This window comes from Lytechinus pictus, chromosome 13 (genome assembly GCF_037042905.1).
Source record: "Lytechinus pictus isolate F3 Inbred chromosome 13, Lp3.0, whole genome shotgun sequence".
Taxonomy (NCBI): domain Eukaryota; kingdom Metazoa; phylum Echinodermata; class Echinoidea; order Temnopleuroida; family Toxopneustidae; genus Lytechinus; species Lytechinus pictus.
In genome coordinates, this window is record NC_087257.1 from 22,380,897 (window position 1) to 22,403,797 (window position 22,901).

General features: G+C 36.3%; 1 protein-coding gene across 5 annotated transcripts; it reads left to right on the forward strand.

Annotated features, from left to right (window-relative positions):
• Positions 1 to 1,940: 1,940 nt before the first annotated feature.
• On the forward strand, positions 1,941 to 22,878 carry LOC129275284 (methylmalonyl-CoA mutase, mitochondrial-like). Of its 5 annotated transcripts, XR_010295401.1 has the most exons (21): positions 1,941 to 2,003; positions 6,690 to 6,765; positions 7,253 to 7,384; positions 8,499 to 8,630; positions 9,352 to 9,458; positions 9,904 to 9,982; positions 10,437 to 10,541; positions 11,362 to 11,496; positions 11,914 to 12,031; positions 12,908 to 13,119; positions 14,655 to 14,831; positions 15,343 to 15,426; positions 15,772 to 15,877; positions 16,165 to 16,301; positions 16,674 to 16,745; positions 17,000 to 17,152; positions 17,852 to 17,992; positions 18,934 to 19,061; positions 20,413 to 20,501; positions 20,821 to 21,452; positions 21,586 to 22,878. XR_010295401.1 is itself a non-coding variant. In XM_064108162.1 (20 exons), the coding sequence occupies exons 2-20, from the start codon at positions 6,700 to 6,702 to the stop codon at positions 20,898 to 20,900; spliced, it is 2,253 nt and encodes a 750-aa protein (XP_063964232.1). In that variant the 5' UTR covers positions 1,941 to 2,432; positions 6,690 to 6,699; the 3' UTR covers positions 20,901 to 22,878. The 5 variants fall into 5 exon arrangements, 4 of the variants coding, with proteins under 4 accessions (XP_063964232.1, XP_063964231.1, XP_063964230.1 ...); XM_064108162.1 differs by having other exon boundaries at positions 1,941 to 2,432; positions 20,821 to 22,878; XM_064108161.1 differs by having other exon boundaries at positions 1,941 to 2,023; positions 20,821 to 22,878.
• The last annotated feature ends 23 nt before the right edge of the window (positions 22,879 to 22,901 follow it).

Genomic DNA, 22,901 nt, shown 5'->3' on the forward strand with positions numbered 1-22,901 from the left:
TCCCCATTGCTAACCTTTGATATGAGTGAAAGTGATCATGAGATTAAGGGTTTCATAACTATAACAGATGTTCTGAATTCGACTATGGAAAGCCATTAGTCCCAATATTTATTTGCTAGTAGGGCATTTTCACATTCCCTTGAGAGGAGCACACTAAGGCCCATATTTTGAAGTCGGGTTCAACTTAGACCATGGTCTAACTCGGCTAAAATTATGGGAAGCCAAACGTTTCAAAATTTTGTTTTACAGTGAATGCTTCTCATGTTAACTGCTCTTCACGGATTAATGGTGAAGATATTTGTCTTATCCCTCCCAGGCAGTTGATAATGTTTAGGGAGTCAAATCAGCTGATACATTGAACCTCTACTGTTAGAGATTTATGTTACAACTGGCTTTCCATAAATAGTTAAACCGCAACTTGAAACCAGAGTTTAAATTAAACCCGACTTCAGAATACGGGCCTAAGGGTGTATCTAGGATTCCATGTATGAGGTTGAAATGACGAATGAGAGGACCAAAAAAATGAATTGATAAGAATTTTGTGGCAAGCAATGAAAAAAATTAAAGTGATGAAAAAAATGAGCAGCGCTGCTTTAAAATTTGTCGGGTCAGACAAGACAAAGAGAAACATGAATTCATCAATATAGGCGCAATTTGGAGCAAGATCTATAACATGCAGAGGAGAGGGGCAGTTACTTCCCCCCCCCCCCCATGACCATGGACAATAATAGGGCACGTGCCCATGCCTCCGCCCCCCCCCCTCCCATATGCTCCTTGAGCAAGTTCAAAGGTCAAAGTGAAGATGTAATCTCTTGAGAGCAAAGTTCCTTATGATTAAGCTTTCAGCATTTGAGATTGATTTTGAATGATTTCATAGGACAATTTTTCACAAAACTACAACTTACATATATTATAAATGAGCAATGATTTATAAAATTCAGAGAAAGTAAGTTCCAAGAGATCATCACTTCAGTGAATATGTATTAATGATCACTTTGCACCACTCCAAGACGATGTACAAATCCCCCAAATGCTCACACTTTTTAAAAACATGATGGCATTAAAGGAGAAGTTCACCCTAACAAAAAGTCTATTGTAAAAATAGCAGAAAAAAAATAATGGATATTGCCGAAGGTTTGAGAAAAGTTAGAAAATTAAATTTTTGATTTGTGACATAATATTCGCGAGCAGCTTGTAAAAATCAATGAAATTTCGTTTTCTCAGAACATAGAAAATGGTTTTTACTGTACCTTCAGTACAATGGACAAATCATTTCACATCCGTTCCTAAAAAAGAAAACATAAATAAGTCATCACGAACCATTAAAAATTGAAATTTATGTATTTTATATTACATAAAATATGGGCAGCTGCTGGTTTATCTTGTCACAAATCCAAAACCTGAAATTCTAATAACATTCTTAATATTTAATGGATTTTCTCAATGCTTTACCAATATCTTTCATTATTATTTTTTTTCTGTTCTATTTTTATCAGTTTTCGTCAGAGCGAACTTCCCTTTTAATGAAAGTCGCCAATAAAATGTATCAAAAGGAACTTTGAAAGGACAAAGGAGTTACAACACACTTCTTAGTCCAGGCTCGGGGCTTATCCATTTAGTATATTTGCTGTTTGGTCTTTGACACTTAACTTTTTCAAATTGTAATATTAATTTTCTAAATGCTGGTCTAATCATTTTATATATTTTGTCCCCCAAAAATAGTTGATTCATAATTGAGTTCATCTTATCATATAGACTAAGCGGTTGATAGACCAAGTCGACAATTAGACGAAATGGTAAATGAACTGAACGGTAATTACCCGGTAGACAAAATGTGAAGTAATGAAGTATAAGAAGCGGGTGCAGACCAAGTAGCAATTTAGCAAACGAAACTGATTAAAGGTTGCTAATAACCTTTCCCAGATTTTTCCTCAACATTTATTCTGGAAGATACCGTACAAGCTCGAAGGTTAATTTTGTCTTCCTTGGAGAAAAAAACTGTGGTAAATAAGTCTATTATTTTGTAAGTTAAGCAAAAATTTAATGAGATCTGTGTTTTCATTAGACATTTCATGTAATGAATAGAGTAATGTGTGCTTAGAGGTGGGATTTTCTGTGTAGAAATTATAGAAATTGATTGTGACGCAATCGGTACTCTCAAGCGATGTGAAGCCGAAGGGACTGCTGACCTGTTTGATCGGGTAAGGACCTATTTTGTACGGGAGACCGCTGGCGTAGGACGGTTACACCGTTTCGCTGCTGGTACTACTTGTTGCATTAACCGATGTTGAGTCAACTTCAGGCTGGATTGATCCGGGGATCGGGTACCTCGGGCGATGTTCGTGCAGGCTCCACTTCACTACCGCTACACTCCGCTCCACCTACCCGAACATCGGGACCGTGAACCATTTCGGATATACCGAGTCACAAAGGTGGGATGGCAATCATGATAATCGTAAAAAATTTTTAAAAAAATATAACGAAAAAGATGATTGACTTAATTAATATCTTACTCTACACCCGTATTTCACTCCGTTTCCATCCTCTGGTTATCCTCAAAATTGGTGATTTTGGGCCAGTATCTTTTCCCTCACACGTACCCACTCATCCTACGAACAAGGTTATTCGTTCTCGTGTGTATACACTAGCATGGCCAAAAAAAGCATCGACTATTTTCCTCCTCTTCCCTCACCCAAACATGACCTTATCGAACTAGATCAAGTGTGATACAAATTGACATAAATTTATATAACAAATATGATCTAATTGCTGAAAATAATATGAAAAATGACTAAAAACTCACCGATTTTTCCACCTCCGGTGACCTTCTTCTTCTTCTTCTTATGTTGGTTTGAGTGGCGATTAGTCATATTTGACTATTGTCGCCATTGACTCTATTAATAAAAAATCTCACTTCTCACATAATGATATTATTACCAATATGATGTATACATATATGAAATATTATTCTTGTGTATCCTTCTAATATGAAAAAGGATAATTATGGTATGTACAAAAGTTTGTTGTAACTCTTGTCAAAATGGCATATAAACAAATCTTCACCAAAAACAAACCGCTATCTTCAGCTCAGTTCCAACTAGTTGCGCTTGCCCTGCCCTTTCAAAGATGCAATCATACCGGTCAGCACGGACCGTCACTACTCTTGGTTCGTTCAATGGTGTTTGATCGTGACAAATCGAAAAAGAAAAAAATATCACGAAGCCATAGACTAGAGGTTCATCCACCCGGATGGATGAAACACTACTCGTGATGCATTCTGGTAAACATGTCTCGATAGCCTCTACAGATTGGCAATTTTGTTTCGTCTAGATAAACATGTTTAAAGAATAAAAAAGTCCAAAAACTCCAAATGGCTATTTTGGGGGGCTTATCTATAATATTTCTAGTACTGTATCCAGAGCATCATTTGTCTGTTTTCCTCTTCCCTTACCCTTTCTTTCTTTTTTCTTTTGAGCGTAAATTAATTCTTTTGATTTTTTATTTCTTACTTTTTTCTCAGTCTTTGTTCTTTGGTTTTTTTTTTCTTTATTTCTTAAGGGGAACTCTCCCCTCCTCCTGAAATTTAAGGGGTATTGAATGTGTATACCCCCCCCCCCCTCCGCCGCCTGTGACAACAATAATTCTTGTGTAAAAAAAAAATAGTGAACAAAATATTGAGTGTCAGGCAGTGGCGTACCCAGGATTTTTCAAAGGGGGGGGGCAAATTCGTCCGCCAAAAAATTTGGGAAAAAAAAAAAAAAAAAAGGTCTTCAAGTTCAAAAGAGGGGGCCACTTGTGGCTCGTCACAGGGATCAGTTGTGACTCGTCAGGGGGGCAGGGGTACGTCCCTTGCATGATTTGTGACTCGTCAGGGGGTGCAGTGTGCCCTCCCTGCCCCTTAGGTACGTTAGTGGTGTCGGGTGAGAAAAAGACTACAGTCCCCGGATCGCGGAGCTTCCTATTATTATGCTTCACCGGAAACAGGTAGGAGCTTATTGTAACCAGCTCTGTGGTTGCCACTGTTCAGTGGCTAGCTTTCTTTTATTCAGCACAAGAGGGCGTGCTGAAATACTTACGTAGGAGACTATGTTTACGCCGCCATCTTGTTTCCTATTGTTCTTCCCCAACGTTACAGACGCGGCCCGGGGGGGGGGGCCACTTCCATTGACGAGTGGATACCATGCACGACCATGAGATCTCAAAAAGCACCCTAAACACGTATTTTCCATCTGAAAATGCACCCCTTAACAAGTATTGGCATGTGAAACCCTCCCTTAACAAGTATTGGAAACAAAACGATACTGTAACAGTAAATTTTACTGGGTCTATGTATTCAATCTGTACTCTTACATTTGGCTTTCCATACTTTATTGTTTACATACAACTTGTTTATTTCCATTCCAACTCATCTCATCCTTCTTTCCATCCCCACAATCCACATACATTGTCATGATCTCATCTTTCATTCCATCTCCACAATACATCTCACATAGCAACACAGGTTCATTGCATTTCATTCTTTCATTCAGTTTCCCCTCAGTCATGCTTCCTGGTTTTCCATTAGCTTGCCACTCTACATGGTCTTATTGTTTAATTCTCATTAGGATTCAGTTTAACTCATGATCACCCTTCTCTATTCTCTGATTGGTTCTTATTTTTAAATAGGGTTAGTTCATTTTATAGTTCATACCATTTTCCTTGTATTTGATTGGTTGATTTCTATGATTATCCAATGTGGGTACAATGGCAGAACTTCCCAGAAGATTAGATTGGAAAGTAAAGTCAGTGCTGATCTGGACTTCATCGTGTTAAGTTCTAATTTATTCTGCGTTCACCCTATCTTCAGTTTAATAATTTTAGTTTAATTAAAGTAAGGAGAGCTTTGGAGATTGAATTTACAGGAGAGCATAGGAGACTGAAGTGCAAGAGTTTATGATTTTAGAGTGTACAAACGGTCATGTTACAATACTATTGGCAAGTATTCCCTGAATTGAACCCCTAAACAAGTACAGCGATATTTCAATTGTTATGTCACGGACGTCGGTATTACCTTTACCTACATCATTGACAGCCCAACCCGCAGCCCCACGCGTGCAAATCGTACTCTAAACACGTATAGTGTTGACTGCATGGGGCAAAAAGTACATCCTTTATAAAACATTTTAGTCTTGATTTTTTATACCCTCGCAAATTTGACCCTAAACACGTAGCTTTCATATCGAAAATAGATACCCTTTTTTCATTATTTTAGTGTTTTTGACACCCTTATTACGTTACGTACGTAATATGCCCTATCTTGAAAAAGACACCCATTTTACATGTTTTTTGGGTCGCGCATAGCCAGGCGGCTTCTAGAGAGTAAAAATAATTTACTAACGTAAGGTTACTCTCATACGAAGCCAGGCATTCCTCCCCATTCATCTGCGTGTACCGCAAAAAACCCTGAAACTTTCGCCCCCGAGATTTCTACTTTGCTTCTAAAAGATCTAGCTCTAAATCATGTACATGGGATAAAACTTCATTTCCGACATTTCTACGCTCTCGTTGTTATTTTGAAAACAAGAATTCATCAAAAAAATGAAAAAATATTATGAAAAGACGGAAGAGACTTGCCCGATGTTTACGCCGCCATCTTGTTTCTTATTGTACTTCCCCAACGTTACGCGACGCTCGCGTCCGTAACTCTGTCATCTTTTTTATCTTGACTTTTGTCATGGAAAGCAGTTGTGCAATACTGTGGACTAATCACTATGTTAGACAATCAAAACACCGCTTTTTTTTTCAATTTGCTGGCTTGCTGACTAGTCCAATGATTGCACAGTAGTGGTTCATGCCTTCATCATAGTCAGATGGTAGCGTGACCATCGGCAGTTACTAAAAACAAATTTGGGGTCGAGCATTTTACAAAGAAAAGTCAGGTTTTTATTACAATTTGGTTATACTAGTAATTTGCAAAATGATTACTATGATAGTTTTACAATTCAATTTTACCATCTGTCAGTGGGAAATGGTTTTCCAGAAATTCCACACCTTGTTTACTAGTAGTAGTTGCAGATATTCCTCAATCTTTGCAATTGATAAAATTTTGTAATATTTGAATTTATTAGCCATTTTCAGGAGCTGAAATGAGGGTAAAAAGTAGAGTGTAAAAAGATAAAAGTAAAAACTGCATAAAATGTCAGCTAATCTATTCAATTTGCTCACCAATTATTTTGTCATGCACTAGTAAAAATATTATATAACCTCTAAGTTAATTTCAGTCAGTGAACACTGGGAATAGATGGGACGGGCTCTATTTCGGCCTTAATGCTGGTGTCTCTCGGTCTCAGAAAGGCTCTTATGTGTCTTCGCTGGACTTTCACAATGATCTTTCTAGCATTTTGAAAGTTTGCTCAGCAAAGACTAAGACCAACAATTAAGTGATGATGTCAACATGAACAAAAAAATATAGCTGCAAAGTATTTATGATGTTGGATCTGAAGCAGGGGAAAAATTACACAGGGCTTGGGCGATTTAAGCCCCTAAAATGCTCAAAAGATTCTTTAAAAAGTGTGCTTGAAAATTTAATGCTAAAGCTTATCCAAAGTTGGGAAAAATAATAGCCCCCGAAAGTGAAAAAAAAATTGGGGGGGCTGATCTGAAGTCACAAAACCAATCTACATTTGTACTCTCCTTTAATTGTCATACAGGTAACCAAGAATGTGGAAGTTAAGACCAGCCCTGGCTCAAACTGCCCGATGGCATTCAGCTCAACTTCTTCATAAGGTAATGCTTAGGAATATGAAAGCTGTGTGCAAAGCTGTGTCAATTCAGGCAGAAAAGTGTCAGTGTAATATGCCTTGAAACAGGCACATCCTGAGACAGTGATCGTGTGTCCTTTGTGTCAGTCTCAGATGCTTAAAGGGAAATGTACCTTGGCAGGCACAGTTCTAGACTAAAAGTCTGCCCGTTTGTTTTTCTTTTTGCTGGTTGGGGTGGAGGGGGGTCGTGGGTAGCAATCAGAGTCAGAGATCAGTGCTTTATAAATTATATTGATTTAAGACCAAATATATCAGTAAATTTAAATTTGTCAGAGCTGATAGGTCATCATTGTAAACAGCTTTCATGAAATGGTTCCCAAATTTCTATGTCAGTAATTTGATAACATTTTTTTTTGCTGTACCCAGCTCTTTATGATGAGCTCCACTACAACCAGGAATTCCTTTCCTTCTCTCTCTCTTGATTATATATTTTTTTTGTACTGTTATTTTAGGCTGGAATACCAAGGGTAACATGTGTGAGCTGTATTCACAGAGAACCACTGAATGAAGAATGGACTAAGCTTGCCGAGAAACAGTTAAGGGGAGCCGACCCCAAGGAGAAACTCACATGGCATTCTCCAGAGGTAAGCTCTTACGCATTCAGGGGCCCATTACACAGAGTTTAGCAATTCATCATAAGAGTTGAATTTTAATTGTACATAATGATCAATGTAATCAAGAATAAAATACTTCCCTATGATCAACTGCTTAAAGCTAAATGATAGTAGTTGCAGTAAACACTGATTTCGTGAGAAAGTCTGTAAAACCAAGGTTAAGTATTACTATATCAACGTGGATCTAGATCTGGTACAGTTACATAAACTGAACTCTGTGAAATCATAAAATCTAAGCTGAAAAACGATCACACTGAAGATCGCCAACACAGATAGGCATATGTAGGACAGTATATTATTATTGCTGGAATAAAGACCCGACGGAAGTGCCCGAATCCGCACTTATTTTGCTTATTTCTCAGCAATTACACAATTTCTTCCAGGATCCTTTGGCACATATTTTTTATTCATACAAACAGACACTTGGGTGGTCATTATATTGGATTTTGTAAAAAGTCATTTTGAGATCGTTACCACAACTGGCATTTACCTTTAACTTTGAGTTACAGGGCCCAGAAAAAACAATTCATCAGCTCCTGTTCTTCAAATTGGCAACATCAGTGATTTTCTCTAACCCCATTCAGGGGCCTGGGGCCCGTAACACAAAGTAAAGCAATCATCGTAGAACAATATCTTTACCATTGATTGCATTGACTAAAATGTACAATCAATCGTACGATCAATCTCTAATCTTTGTGTTACAGGACCTTGGTACTCAAAGCTTCACGATTGATAATAGAGTTGGTTTCTATGTTCGATCTTACATAATAATCAGTGTATTCAAGTGTAAAAATCCGCCCTACGATCAACCGCTAAGCTTTGTGTTACAGCCTTACAGGGCCCAGAAAAATAAATAATTTGTGTCTTTAATTTATCAGCTTCTCTTCTGGAAATTGGGAACATCAGTGTTTTTTCTGTATTGATGCATAATTCTGTATAATATTCATGCAGCTGCAGTAAATCAATATTTACGTAAATAACAGTTTTGGAAGTTCCGTTTTGATTGACTATTTTCCGAGATGAATTAAAATGACGTCATGTCATCAAATATTCAAATACTGAATCCATATTTCCATGTGAACAGGGTATTTCTCTGAAGCCTCTCTTCACGCAGCAAGACACCGCAGAGCATCCTGATGACTTACCAGGCAAATACCCCTATACCAGAGGACCTTATCCTACTATGTATGCACAGAGACCATGGACGATTAGACAGGTATGGTCCTTGATTTGATGAGGTTGTTCTTGGGTATGTTTAAAGAGAGGGATAATTTCACTTTACAGAGAGAAATATAGATTTAGTCAGCATCAAAATATTTAATGTTCTTGAGGCTAATTGTAATTTATCCGATTGGTGCTTGCTTTAGAGTCCGTTTAGGAATCATGTTTATATTGTGGGCTTGAAGATATTCCCTGACACACATCACAGGGCTGCAAAAAAAAAGAAGTATAAATAGGAAAAAGAAGTAGTTGGATTAGGAGAGAGATAGTGGCAGAAGTAGTGTTTGTAGTGGTGGTGGCGGTTGTGGCAGAGGCAGAGGCTGCGACCTACAAGTAATAGATTTAATGCTGGTGGTAGTCGTAGAGAAGGAGAAGTGTTAGGAGTACGAGTATGAATGTTTGTTCAGGTTAGAATAGTGATAGTTGTAAAAGCAATAACAAATCCTGTTGGAGTGATGTATTTCAAGAATCGCTGTTCATGATTCACTGGTGATGATATTTTTACCATTACACTGACCAACAGGATTAAAGTGATTTCAAGAATAAAACTTTTCAAAATATATTTCATTACATAAATGATATTAAGTAGTAGATAAATAATCAATTGTTTTGTATGTAGTGATGTTGATTAAATATTGTGTAATTGATGTAATATTGTATTGCTTTATTGCTTTGTATATAGTGACATTAATCCATTATTTCTGTTTGTGATTTAGTATGCAGGTTTTAGTACTGTGGAAGAGAGTAATAGGTTTTATCGTGAGAACATCAAGGCTGGTCAACAGGGCCTCAGTGTAGCTTTTGACTTGGCGACTCATAGAGGGTAAGCTATCCTTCTGATATTCCTCTTTTTTATTCCAAGTGTCTCTCTTTTATTGAATATCTATTAGAAATGATCTAGATAATAGAATAACAATCCAATTTTACATTTGATTTTTGCGGTCCCAAATTATGGAACAGTTTACCAATTCATCTTTTATCTTGTACATCTGTTGAATCATTTTAAAGACATCTGAAAACGTATTTTTGTTGTAGCGTAATTGTAATATTGGAGAGTACCTGTATATGTAAAAGCGCATAGAGCTGTTTAATTAATTATGCGCTATATAAGCACCAATTTATTATTATTTTGTGTGCCTCATATGTATGTGATGAGAGGTTTGTGCAAGAGTTGAATAACTTTGGATGACCTTTAACTTTGTATTGACCTCCCTATATTGACCTTCCACCAGAAGTTGACCTTTAAGCCTGATGATATCTCCTTACAGGTATGACTCTGATAATCCCAGGGTACATGGGGATGTGGGCATGGCAGGTGTGGCCATTGATTCAGTGGAAGATATGAAGGTGAGATCTCCTATTTTCAGCTTTATGGTGTGTTTGTACTGAACTTTTATTGGCAATAATGAGCATACGGTACACCTTTAGACTAGCATGCTTGCAACCAAGAACTTGCAGTATGCTCTCAGGAGGGCAATGCAATTTAGAATTGTTGGATCACTGTCGGTAATGGGTGAATAATAAGTGCAGTAGTTGATGTGAGCACCCATCACCTTGCCCTGGGTTCACTTAAGTCCTTGTTGTTACTTATGATATTTTGATATAAATCCCAATCTTGATCATTGTTTGTAAGCACATGGAAAGATATGTTTGAGATTCAATTTCCTCTTTGCATAAATCCTGTAATTTAATGCTTTAAAATATATTGAACTCTATGAAGGATATTCTTTTTTCAATATGAACAAGGAAAAGACCATCTGTCTGCCTTCTTTTATCACTAAATTATTTTTATTGTTTTTAGGTCTTATTTGATGGTATTCCACTTGATAAGATGTCTGTTTCTATGACAATGAATGGAGCTGTTCTGCCTGTAATGGCCATGTTCATTGTTGCTGCAGAGGAAAAAGTAAGTACATGTCAATACTAGAACTGCTAAATTTATATAGATACCTGTATCCAAGTATACATCTATTTACTATCTAATCACGTATTACATTTCTTGTCCCTATAAATGTACAGGACAGATTCTAGATACAAACATTTGAATAGTTATAATAGCCAGCTGCACAATTTTTACATTAAATTTTACCTTTAAAAATGATTCTTTAGATTCTGTGAGCCATGTAAGGATGATTATAATCCAAGTCTCTTTATCATTGTGTATTCCTGAAAAGCAGTTTATAACTTCAAAATTAGCAAGGGGAATGGATAACAATGATAGTGAACAATATTTAAAAAGTTTGTATAATGCAGCATCGATGTGCCTAACATTATTTACATGATTCTGAAGATGTTCGTCATCGCAGAGAATTCAATAGAGTTGATTGATCAGTTGTCTCGCGAAGCGGTTGAAACTGTAAGAGAGTTCGCGACGTTTCGTTGGCTGTTGCTCAACTTTGTCAAGTGATGGAGACTTCGGTGGATTATTTACATGATTTTACTCTACCTCTCTTTACACCCCTCTCACATACACACATTCTAAATCTCTTTCATCCTCTCCCTCCCTTTCCCTCTAACCCTCCCTTCCGTTCCCTTTTTCTTTGTCTATATCTCCTCAATATCCTCTACTACTGCATACCCCCCCCCCCTTTTTTTAATTCTTTTTGCTCTTTGTCTCTCTTCTACCACCTCTCCCTTCCATTGATCCCCACCCCAATCTACCTCCCCCCCCCCCCCCTTCACCGTATATCTCCTTTCTTTCCTCCCCATCTCATCCTCTTCATCAGGGTGTGAAACAAGAACAACTAACTGGTACCATTCAAAATGATATCCTCAAGGAGTTTATGGTGAGGAATACCTACATCTACCCACCAGCCCCTTCTATGAGGATCATTGGTGACATCTTTGCTTATACCTCTCAGGTAAATTTTGAATATGTGATTCGAGTTTATACTGCAGGCATATTGCCATATTGTCGATGGTCAGCAGTTAAAATCTCCATGTTGGAGGTAGGAAGGGGAAGGCATCATCTCCAGCTCTTAGAAATCCTGAATTATTCTGGTCTTGGGAGGAAAACGATTGCTAATGAGTTACTTAAAAATATTTCAACATTAATAGTAATACCTATACAATCAAATTGTAAACATGCAACTATTCATATGTAAAAGAGTTATATATCACAAATTGAAATATATAAATTTGTTCAATAATCTTATAGAAATAACACAACTAATTCTTCATTAAATCATTAGGCTACATTACCCAATGCCTATGTCCTGAGACATAATTTACTTATATGGAATTATTTCTAACATTTTATTATTTATCTTTTGCTTCAGCATATGCCAAAGTTCAATTCTATCTCCATCTCTGGCTATCACATGCAAGAAGCTGGTGCTGATACTATCTTGGAACTAGCCTTCACTATAGCAGATGGTCTGGAGTACTGCAGAACAGGTACCACTCTCATTTTAATCAGCTGTCTATGGTAGTTTCAATGTATTTTTAATATATCCGTGACAGCCAATATGTCATAATTTAAGAAAGATTTAGGGTATATTAATATGCAGTTCATGTAGATAGATTTATGTACAGGATGATTATCATATGGTCATATAAATGGTGAGAGTCAGACCACTTAACCTTAATGATAATGATAGTAATTGACAAAGTTTAGACTGACGAGGAGGAGGAGGATGTTCATGAAGACGATGTGTACGAAGGTGGTGGTGATGAGCTTGATGATAATGTTGATGATGTGGATGATAATGAAAATGATGATTTTGATGATAATGAGGATGATGAAGATGATGATAATGATGATGATGTTGATGCTGATATTGATTGTGATGATGATGGTGGTGGTGGTAGTGGTGATGATGATGTTGATATTGATTGTGATGATGATGGTGGTGGTGGTAGTGATGATGATGATGTTGATATTGATTGTGATGATGATGGTGGTGGTGGTAGTGGTGATGATGATGTTGATATTGATTGTGATGATGATGGTGGTGGTGGTAGTGATGATGATGATGTTGATATTTATTGTGATGATGATGGTGGTGGTAATGGTGATGATGATGATGTTGAGGCTGATATTGATTGTGATGATGGTGGTGGTGGTGGTGGTGGTGGTAGTAGTGGTGATGATGATGATGTTGAGGCTGATATTGATGGTGATGGTGATGAACTGCTTATGATGGTGATGGCAGTGTCCACTTTAAGGAAAATTACCATTAACTTCAATCAACATGATCATGAATTTAGAAAAAAAAATTACTTATAATCACATCTTTCATATTTCTATTTATTAATTCTATCACCTCCCAGGGTTGAAAGCTGGCATGGACATTGATGAGTTCGCCCCTCGGCTATCCTTCTTCTGGGGTATCGGCATGAACTTCTACTTTGAGATCGCCAAGCTGAGGGCGGCTCGGCGCCTCTGGGCCCATCTCATGAAGGAACACTTTAACCCCAAGAAACCCAACTCCATGATGCTTCGATGTCACTCACAGACCTCAGGATGGTCTCTTACAGAACAGGTTGGTGTTTCAACAGTATACAAATAATGAATGTTCCTTCATTCGTGCAATGGACAGATTACTTCATAAGGTGAAAGATGAAAAGATCCATTCAACAAGGCATAGCCAAGTTGAATGGATCATTCATTTCATCTTTCACCGAATGAAGTATTCTGTCCATTGCACGAATGAAGGAACATTCATTATTTGGTTTATATGACACTTAAAACTATATTATTTTTCATAGAAAGTTTATCAGTTTCGATGCAAAATATGCTCATGCAGTGCGAGCTTGGTCTGTAGATTGTCGCGTATGTCGCCTACAATGCCCGCGTGCAATGGACAAAATTGTATGGGGCCAAAAATTGCACGATGGATCCTAAATTGCACTGTCGATGACGTCATTGTAAAATGGACCGAATGATCGATTACAAACAACAAATCAAATGCCAAGGATCTATCTAGGTGTCATATAATATAAAATATAAATTCTAGTTGTCGTAATGATCACAAAATGAATCTAAATCCCCTACCAAAGTAACCATCCAAGTTTGTTCCAGGGGTCCGTTTCATAAAGCTGTTCGTAAGTTAAGAGCGACTTTAAGAACGACTGGTGATCCTTTCTTACGCGCTAAACCATCGCCAATGAACATTTTGGTATATACTCTTTACCACAAGAAATGATCACCAGTCGTTCTTAAAGTCGCTCTTTACTTACGAACAGCTTTATGAAACACCCACCAGGTACCCATTTCCCTCACCTGGATTGAGTGCAGCACAATGTCAATAAATTTCTTCAGGTGGGTGTTCCATAAAGCTGTTCGTAAGATACGAATGACTTTACGCACGACTGTTAAACAATTCTCATGCCAAGTGATATCCCTTTGTAATTGAGTTAGGACCTAAGATCATGTTCCAGATGTGCGTAAAGTTGTGTGTAACTTTATGAACAGCTTTATGAAACACCCACCAGGAGTAGGATTTAAACTCATGACCCTCTGATTAAAGGTATTTGCTAACATTGATTTGACTTTTAAAAAATCTGAGCTGCGAGGTCCCACTTGTCACCTGCACCTGTGATATGTTACAAAAATGAAGCCCAGAAAAAATCGCGTCCGAAAATCATTAAGTGCTTCAAAAAAGTGAAATATAAAGTGACCGGAAATACCATCTTAATTTCATCCATACACTTATGTGTTCTATTATTATCGGCACGATAGAAATTACACAAAACCATCAATTATAACGTATATCGAAAGGATTTCTTTCGATTTTTTTTGTTGTTTTAGAGTTTTTAGGTTGACAGAAAGGCATTCATGTACATATTTCATCTCTCCTTTGATATTTTTTAAATTACATGTCTACAACGTTAGCATATGCCTTTAAGAGACGGGAGTCAGATCCACTACACCATGATGCCTCCATCTAATCAGAACTACCTCTTCTGTCTTATCAGAACCACTACTACTACTCCTCCTTGTCCTCCTACTACAAAAATAAGTTCTGTGTGGTGATATCTGATTTCTTTAAGTTTTTTCTATTTTGATATATCGTAGGATCCATACAACAATGTAGTCAGGACTACGATTGAAGCCATGGCAGCAGTGTTTGGTGGAACCCAGTCACTGCATACAAACTCCTATGACGAGGCCTTAGGTCTCCCAACGGTCACAAGTGCCCGTATCGCCAGAAACACACAGATTATTCTACAGGAAGAGAGTGGCATCCCAAAGGTATATGAATCAGAGTCATTTTTGAAAAGTATGAACAAATACAATATTACACAAGAAATTTTCAAGCCAAATGCGAGCTGTTTGCCAGCATTTGAACGTATTACCGGTATGTCACTAATTCATGATACAAAAATTTAGTATGTAAAACAAATCTAAAAGAAAGGAATTCATGAAATGGTGGTAATTTTGTACTTTACTGCATTCATTGTATCTGATTGTATTCTATTGTTGTTGGAAGAGCAGTTGATTTGCTTAGAAAATTTGTCACACTTTGAAAACATGTTTTTGATTCGTAATTAATATGACAATATAAATGGATAAATTTTGTGAATAATATTGTATTGATAATCAATTGCATATTGTGTAAAAATTGTTTCTGTTAATAATCAATATAGGAACTCTGTAGAATGGTAAAATTAGAAAAAGTTTTTCACATTTTGTCATTAACAAATCTAATTACCTGATCCCCTTGATCTAATCGCCTGATCCCCTTGATTTGATCACCTGGTAGATTGTGGATCCATGGGGAGGCTCTCACATGATGGAATGTTTGACAGATGAAATCTACGAGGCAGCCAACAATCTCATTACAGAGGTAACTACATTATAACTTGATAATTTAGGAAAATTTATATAATACTTTTAAAACTTATTTTCTTGTAACTCCCACTGCAAGATTCAAATGTTATTAGATCTCATAATAAAGGGTATTTAATACTTAATTTTGTTATAATGATAATATTTACTTCTTATAAAGCGCTTTTTCGAAATTGCTCCTGTCATGTGACCTATAAAAGGGTGCCAGGCCAAAGCTAGGATAGTAAAATCTAAATTCATCTGAATGTACTTGGACATGTTAGATAATAACGTAATATAAAATATATACGAACCAAATATTATTATATGAGTGTAAGTGTTCACCTTTGATGTTTTTTTTCAGATTGAGGAAATGGGTGGCATGGCCAAGGCTGTTGCAGATGGATTCTGTAAGCTGAAGATTGAGGAATGCGCTGCCAAGCGACAGGCTAGGATCGACTCCGGAAAGGGTGAGGATACATCCACTTTTTGTTTTGAGCTTAGCTCCTTACTCTACATATCAGTACACATTGATGACACATTTATCAGGGATGCTACTTTTCAGACTAATATTTCAACATATTATTGGCCATTATAAGTGCTTTTTTATGTCGGAAAATGGTCAATGTAGATGATTTTTCAGATTTTTTTTAAAGCCTATGTGGCATCCCTGGTTTATGTTTGGATTGATGTACAGAATTTTTGTCCCTCGGCACAATCATGTAATCAAGATTCTAATTTTCTTTTCAATTTGCAGAAGTGATAGTGGGTGTGAACAAGTACAAGCTAGCCGTGGAAGAGCCTGTCGAGGTGCTATCCATTGATAATACTGAAGTTAGAGAGAAACAGATCAATAAACTCAGAGATATCAAGCAATCAAGAAATGATTCTGAGGTAGGTTTCATTCAAGATTCATACATTTGAAGATTAGAAATATTTATGTCTATTGAAAATGTAGATTTGTCATCCACTCGAAAGTAGCATAAATGATAGGGATGAATATTCATTTCCACGAAAGGAAAGGAGCAAAAACAAAAACAGATAAACATGTACATGAATTCAAAAATCACATTTTACATTTTGTTAAAAATCCTTAAAATTCACCCCTCCGTTCCACTCATTTGCAAAATTCATTGTTTAATATATTCATTCCCAGATATTAGGTGATTACTAATAAGTGAATGCACTAAATTTTGCATGAACTTTTTTGGTAGGCCTATTTTATTTATGAATGAAAATTCATCTAATTGATTTTTTTCTTTGCAGGCGGAGGTTGCTTTGAATGCCATCTCGGACGCTAGTTCCACAGATGGGAATCTTCTAGAGTATTGTGTCCAGGTACAGTTGTGTCACAAGATTTATATGAATAACTATCGAGTTTCAAGTAGATAAATGGTGATGATGGTGACAATGATGATGATGATGATGGAGGTGGTGGTGAAGATGATGATGTTGATGGTGATTGATGGATGATAATAATTATGATGGTGGTGACGATGATAATGATGATGTTGATGATGCTTGTTAATAGTTGTTATGATGATGGTGTTGGTAAATTAACTCATCCATTGTTTATTTCATCATCCTTATAGGCAGCGAGAGCAAGATGTACTGTGGAGGAGATCTCCATGGCGATGGAGAAGGTGTTTACCCGTTACGTGGCCACCGATCGAATGGTTAGCGGAGCCTACAAGTCTGAGTATGGAGATAATGAGGAGATCCAGTCCTGTATTAACAGAGTGGAGGTGCGTAAAAGATCCAGATTAAAATGTTCTTGATGGTTCTATGCAGGTTGCCCCTCCCTGAAAAAAAAAATATATAAATGATCATAATGATTATGATGATGATTAAGATGAAAATCATGATGATGTTGATATGAATGATATTGTGGGCGCGTCGTGGTCTTGTGGTTCTGACTCTCTCCTTTCAAACAGAGGGTCATGGGTTTGAATCCTAGCCATGGCGTGTTTTCCTTCAGCAAGAAATTTATCCACATTGTGCTACACTCGACCCTGGTGAGGTGAATGGGTACCCGGCAGGATGAATTCCTTGAATGTCCGAGCACTGAAAGGCAGCTCGAGCTAAAGCCGTGGTAATAATGATAATTACAATGCGCCTCGGAATATATTGTTTCTAGATAGATGGCGCTCTACAAATGCCTATTATTATTGTATGATAAATGAAGAGGAAAAGGAGGAGTAAGATAATATTAAAATAATCATAATAATGATAGTAGTAATAGTAATAACTAAGTGGTAATGATAAATTAAAAAATAGAGTATCACTTGTAATTTGCAAAATACAGATTTATTATGTGTGGACATTATATGTGAGAGAGAGAAAGAGATACTGGAAACAAGCTGAAATCAAGTACACTGCAAGATCAAACTCAATAAACATGTTTGGGCGCCTATGTGAATGTTAAACATTTAATATTTTTATAGGACTTTGAGAAAACAGAAGGGAGAAGACCTCGTATCCTAGTTGCTAAGATGGGCCAGGATGGACATGATCGCGGAGCTAAGGTGGTCGCAACAAGCTTTGCTGATCTGGGATTCGATGTTGATATTGGTCCTCTCTTCCAGGTAATATTTGGGATTCTTTGCATAAATAGTCCTATGGTAACTTTACCAGTATGGTAGCTGACAACAAATCCTTAAATTTGTCTGGCTGTTGAGGATTGTTGGCCGAGTTGCCATTGTTGTAACTTTTTTGCAGTGACAAAAAAATAAACGGATCATAATGGTTTGTGACTAGAATACAGTTATCGTTAACCATTTGTTGGTGTGTAGTTTACTATGGATAGCCAAAAATGTTAAATTATCTTTCTGATGTTATTTTCCCTGTTTTTAATGGGCATGTTAAGATTTCAGTGAAAAGTTATATTTTATTAATTGGTTCATAGGTGGGCAACAAGGAAAATGCATTTTGTCTCAAGTTTTTTTCTATCACGTCAAATTTGATAACGTTCATACACAAGTTGCTGCTTATCTTTGTTGTGCCATATCAGTCAGGGCTCCAACACTAACCCTTTCTTTCTACTGGTCCAATTGTTCATGTCAGACCAGTAGCTTTTTTTCTATTATTTACTAGTCCGAACCTAAAACTTACTGGTCCCCAAAATAAAGGAAAACATAAACAAGACTCAAGTTTGTATTGCTGTCTTTTATTGCTTTTAGTGCCCCCCCCCAAAAAAAAAAAAAAGTACACAAACAGTAAACACACACACAACATAATTCATGAGAGCCATTTCTCAATTTTAGAGAGCCATTTTTTAAGATGCCAGAGCCATTTTTATAATTTACAAAAGAGGAGAAAATATCATTTGTATCAGTTTTATATATTTTTTACTGGTCATGTCGGACAGTAAATCTGGCTATTTCTGAAAAGTTACTGGCCCGACAGCAATTTTTACTGGTGTTGGACCGGCGCCAGTGTCGCGCGCTGCATATCTGAATAAACCTTCATCTATGCTGCCATCATTGTGGATTTATTAATCTTAATTATTATCCATTCTGATGCGTAGACCCCAAGTGAAGTAGCACAGCAAGCTATAGATGCTGATGTCCATGTTGTTGGAGTGAGTACATTAGCGGCTGGTCACAAAACTCTCGTCCCTGAACTCATCGCGGCTTTGAAGAAGATGGGAAGAGGGTGAGTCATTTATTTCCATTTTTAGATTTAAAATATGTACTGATAAAATGGAAATACCAAGTTAATTGAAATGATACAAATATGAAATCAAAGTATGCATAATATAGAAATAATAGATTAGAAATATTATCAGAACAACAATGGAAAAGGGTGCACCCATAAAAGCCAATAAGACTTGATAAGTCATTTGTCTTCAAGGGCGGAAATCTCTCCCCAAAGGTAGGAAGACCAGGGGCCGGAAAATTTGACAAGCAAAAAAAAAAGGTTATCACCCCAAATGTAAGGTCATTTCGACCAAAATAGATTTGACAAGGAAAAAAAAGGGTTATCTCCAAAAAAGTAATTTAATCTCGTCCAAAATACATGTTTTATTTCGATTTTGAATTATGTATTTCTTTCCATCATAAAAGACCAAAAATAGTAGGGGGGACATTTGATATTTTGTCCCCCCTACTATTTTGGGTAGGGGGATGTCCCACCCATGTGTGTCTTCAAAATGAAAACCTTTAAACATCATGTACAAAAAATCCAACTTACCTGTCAGGTACTGAAATGTGTTAACTTATGTGAAATGCAGAGTAGCATTGTATCATGTGTTTCAAGGACTCACAATAATATAGATATGTATATTGAAAACATAACTTGACTTCCAGCTTTTGTGTTTGCATATATGGATGTAACTTTGATTTGATCAGAAATAGGGGTGATAAGGTCAAATGCTCATGGTCACAGAAATCTATCAATACAAGATAACTGCTCTTTCTCAAGTTAATCATAGAACCATTTGTCAGGTGAAATCCATACTTGACAAGTGAATAAATACACAACATTTTTTCATACCAGAATTTGCCATAAGTGTGTTATTTACATCTTAGTCGAATTTTGCTGAAGTCAAACAGATTCCTGTACTCCCAAAAGAATTGGCATCAGTTGTGTTTTTGTCTTTGTTTTGTTTTGTGTCTTTGTTTTTGTTTTTACATTGCTTTTAGATTACTCTTCTTTTGTTCTATACCAGTCTACTGATTTGGTTTGATTTTGATTTTGAGATCTTTGTTTTCAATCTCATAAGTTGATTGGAAGATATTGTTTTTGTTTTTTTCTATCAGTAATGAATGTAAAAAAGGAGTAGCCTAGATAGGCCAATGGCTTTTTGTTACTCCCTCACATCCCATTCATTACTCTATGTTTTTTTCTTGTTATTTGTTGTTTAAATTGTACAACTGTCATTGTTGTTTTTACTCTATTAGATTAATTCACTATGTATTGTACCCAGTTTTTAAGAGATGTGGAAGAAATGAATTTGAATTTTCACCTGTATAACAATATGTATGATATCTGAATAACTTTCCAGTGATATTGGAGTGATTGTTGGCGGGGTCATCCCACCTCAGGACTATGATTTCCTCTTCCAAGAAGGAGTCAAGAGCATCTTTGGACCAGGTAAATGTCTATATTTACTCCACTGCCGCCCTCTTCTATCTCTCTCCCTCTCTCTCCACCTTTTACCACATTTCGTCTGAGAAAGACAAAATTAAAAGTAATTTCAAAAGGTTATGTCTTCAGTTGAGTTCTAGTTATTGATGCAACAAAAAAAAAATTATCAAGTACACCAATGTTTTGTTTCAATATTTGCACTTTAAAGCTTTTATTTTATGAATTTGAGATCTCATCTGTTACACGACATGTGTTTTATGATATATTATTTGAAGTTGCAAAAATGTTGAGGAATAAATCAGGTTCCTTTCGTCTTCATCTTTAGGTACAAGGATACCCATAGCAGCTATCAAGGTTGTGGATGACATTCAAGAGGAGCTCGGCAAGAGGGCGGATGCTATGTGATGCAACCCCCACTCATGACATGATGATTAACATTAACATCGCAAACATAAGACTGTTGTGGAACTCGCTCTCTAGTGCTTGCTTTCACCAATGGGAAATGCTTAGCAAGAGGGATCATGCTATGTGAGGCAAGGCCTTCTCATTGTTAGATGATGACAAATCTTCATTTGTATCACAAGCATTGCTGAACGCATTCTACAGTGTTGCCAATTTCACCAAAGGGAAACACTCAGCAAGAGAGTGCATGCTCATTTACTACACTTGGATGGAGAGTGGCAAATTAAAAGCTGTTGTTGATCTAGCTCTGTAGTGATGGCTATCTTCTGCAATAGAATGATCATATTCTTTTCCTTTAATTCTTTTGAAGGATGAAGATAATTTTCTCACAGATGTAGAGTGTCTTGAGAGAGTAGAATGGTGTAAGATTGGAGTGATGTCATTGTAAAATGCTTCTTAATCTAGGCGATGCCGTACGTGTCGTACGGGACATTTTGACAACAGTTTCTAGTCTCTTAGCTAAGTGCTTGAGCAATAAAATTTACTTTTTTGTCAATGATAAAGTTATAGGGGCAGTCATGTAAAAACTGTAACCAGCAAAAAATGTTTGATTATGGGAATTAAAGGTGAAAATGTTTTCACCTTTGATTCACCATGGACATGTTTTCGTTGGTTGTCATATTTTTACATGACTACCCTGTATTACTTTATTATTACCACAAAACAAATTGAAGTTCCTTCTTTGTTTGGACAGCAGGTTGAAAAGTGTTGTGAAAATTGCTACCCTTTCTAGCATGGAATTGCCCATCTGTCATTTTTTATGGAGTCGCACATAATTCACTCTATCTCTTGATAAATCCACTCTGAGTGATAAACAAGGGGAGCATTTCATGAATAGTTTTGTCTGTGATTTTTACCAACTTACTTACAGCCAATCATATGCAAGGATTTTCAGTAGCTTATAACATATGTCACTGAAAACCACTTCATGAAATACTCCACAAGGCATGAAGTGAAATGTAACCATGTTTCTTTTTTTTTTAGATAAACATACATGTATACTGGGATCCTTTCCTCAAAGCTTGTTTAAAAATTACCTATCACACCTGTATTAAATTCACATTATTTTTGTGCAATACTGTTTGACTGTGAAATTTGAAGATCGTCTCTTGAAGTGACAAAAAAAGTTGTTGAAAAAATTTGTACTGTTTTGATATGATATAGTGTACATTTCCAATGCCCTCTGGTAAATGAATGTAATTTTGTGACAGATATGTTATCTTTCTTTATGTGGTATTTACATGCATCCAAACATGCATACAACCAAACAGAAGTAAACCAGTTGATTTGCATGTCTGCCTTTCAAGTCTTGTAAATTTACTGATTTGTTTTTTGTTTATTTGATTTGGAGTTTTTTCTAGGTAATGGCAAGAATAATTATTACCTTAATTATTTCATTGATAACCAATCGTTCACTTTGCTTCTAGCTTTTCTTGCAACAAGTACTGAGTAACATTTATTGTCATATCTCAACCTCAAGCAAATCCTAATTTTGCCTTTTTGAATGAACAAAGTTATGATAATTTAACAACAAAGTGCTTAATATTATTATTTGTTTTCACAATAAAACATATAAAATGTACCACTAAAGAGAAAAAAAAGTCTGTGTGGGCAGAAAGCGTAGTCACTTATAAATACATTTATGATGTTTGTACATCCGTGCATCTATGGCATGTTATTTATGAACTTTTGTATTCTTATGACATTCAATGATATTTTGGTAATATCTGGCTCTATTTATAAATAATTGTCTCACTTTTTCCCCTACAATGAATTTGACAAAATTGTAAGTGAAATGTATGTTTTGATATGAGTTGTGCTACATTTGTACAAATTTATAGAGCACAAATTGTTGCATTCAAAACAAGCAGGTATATGTTGGAAAATAAGACTATGAAATAAATTATATCTTTTCAACAAACTTTTTTGGGATACTTCTGTAAA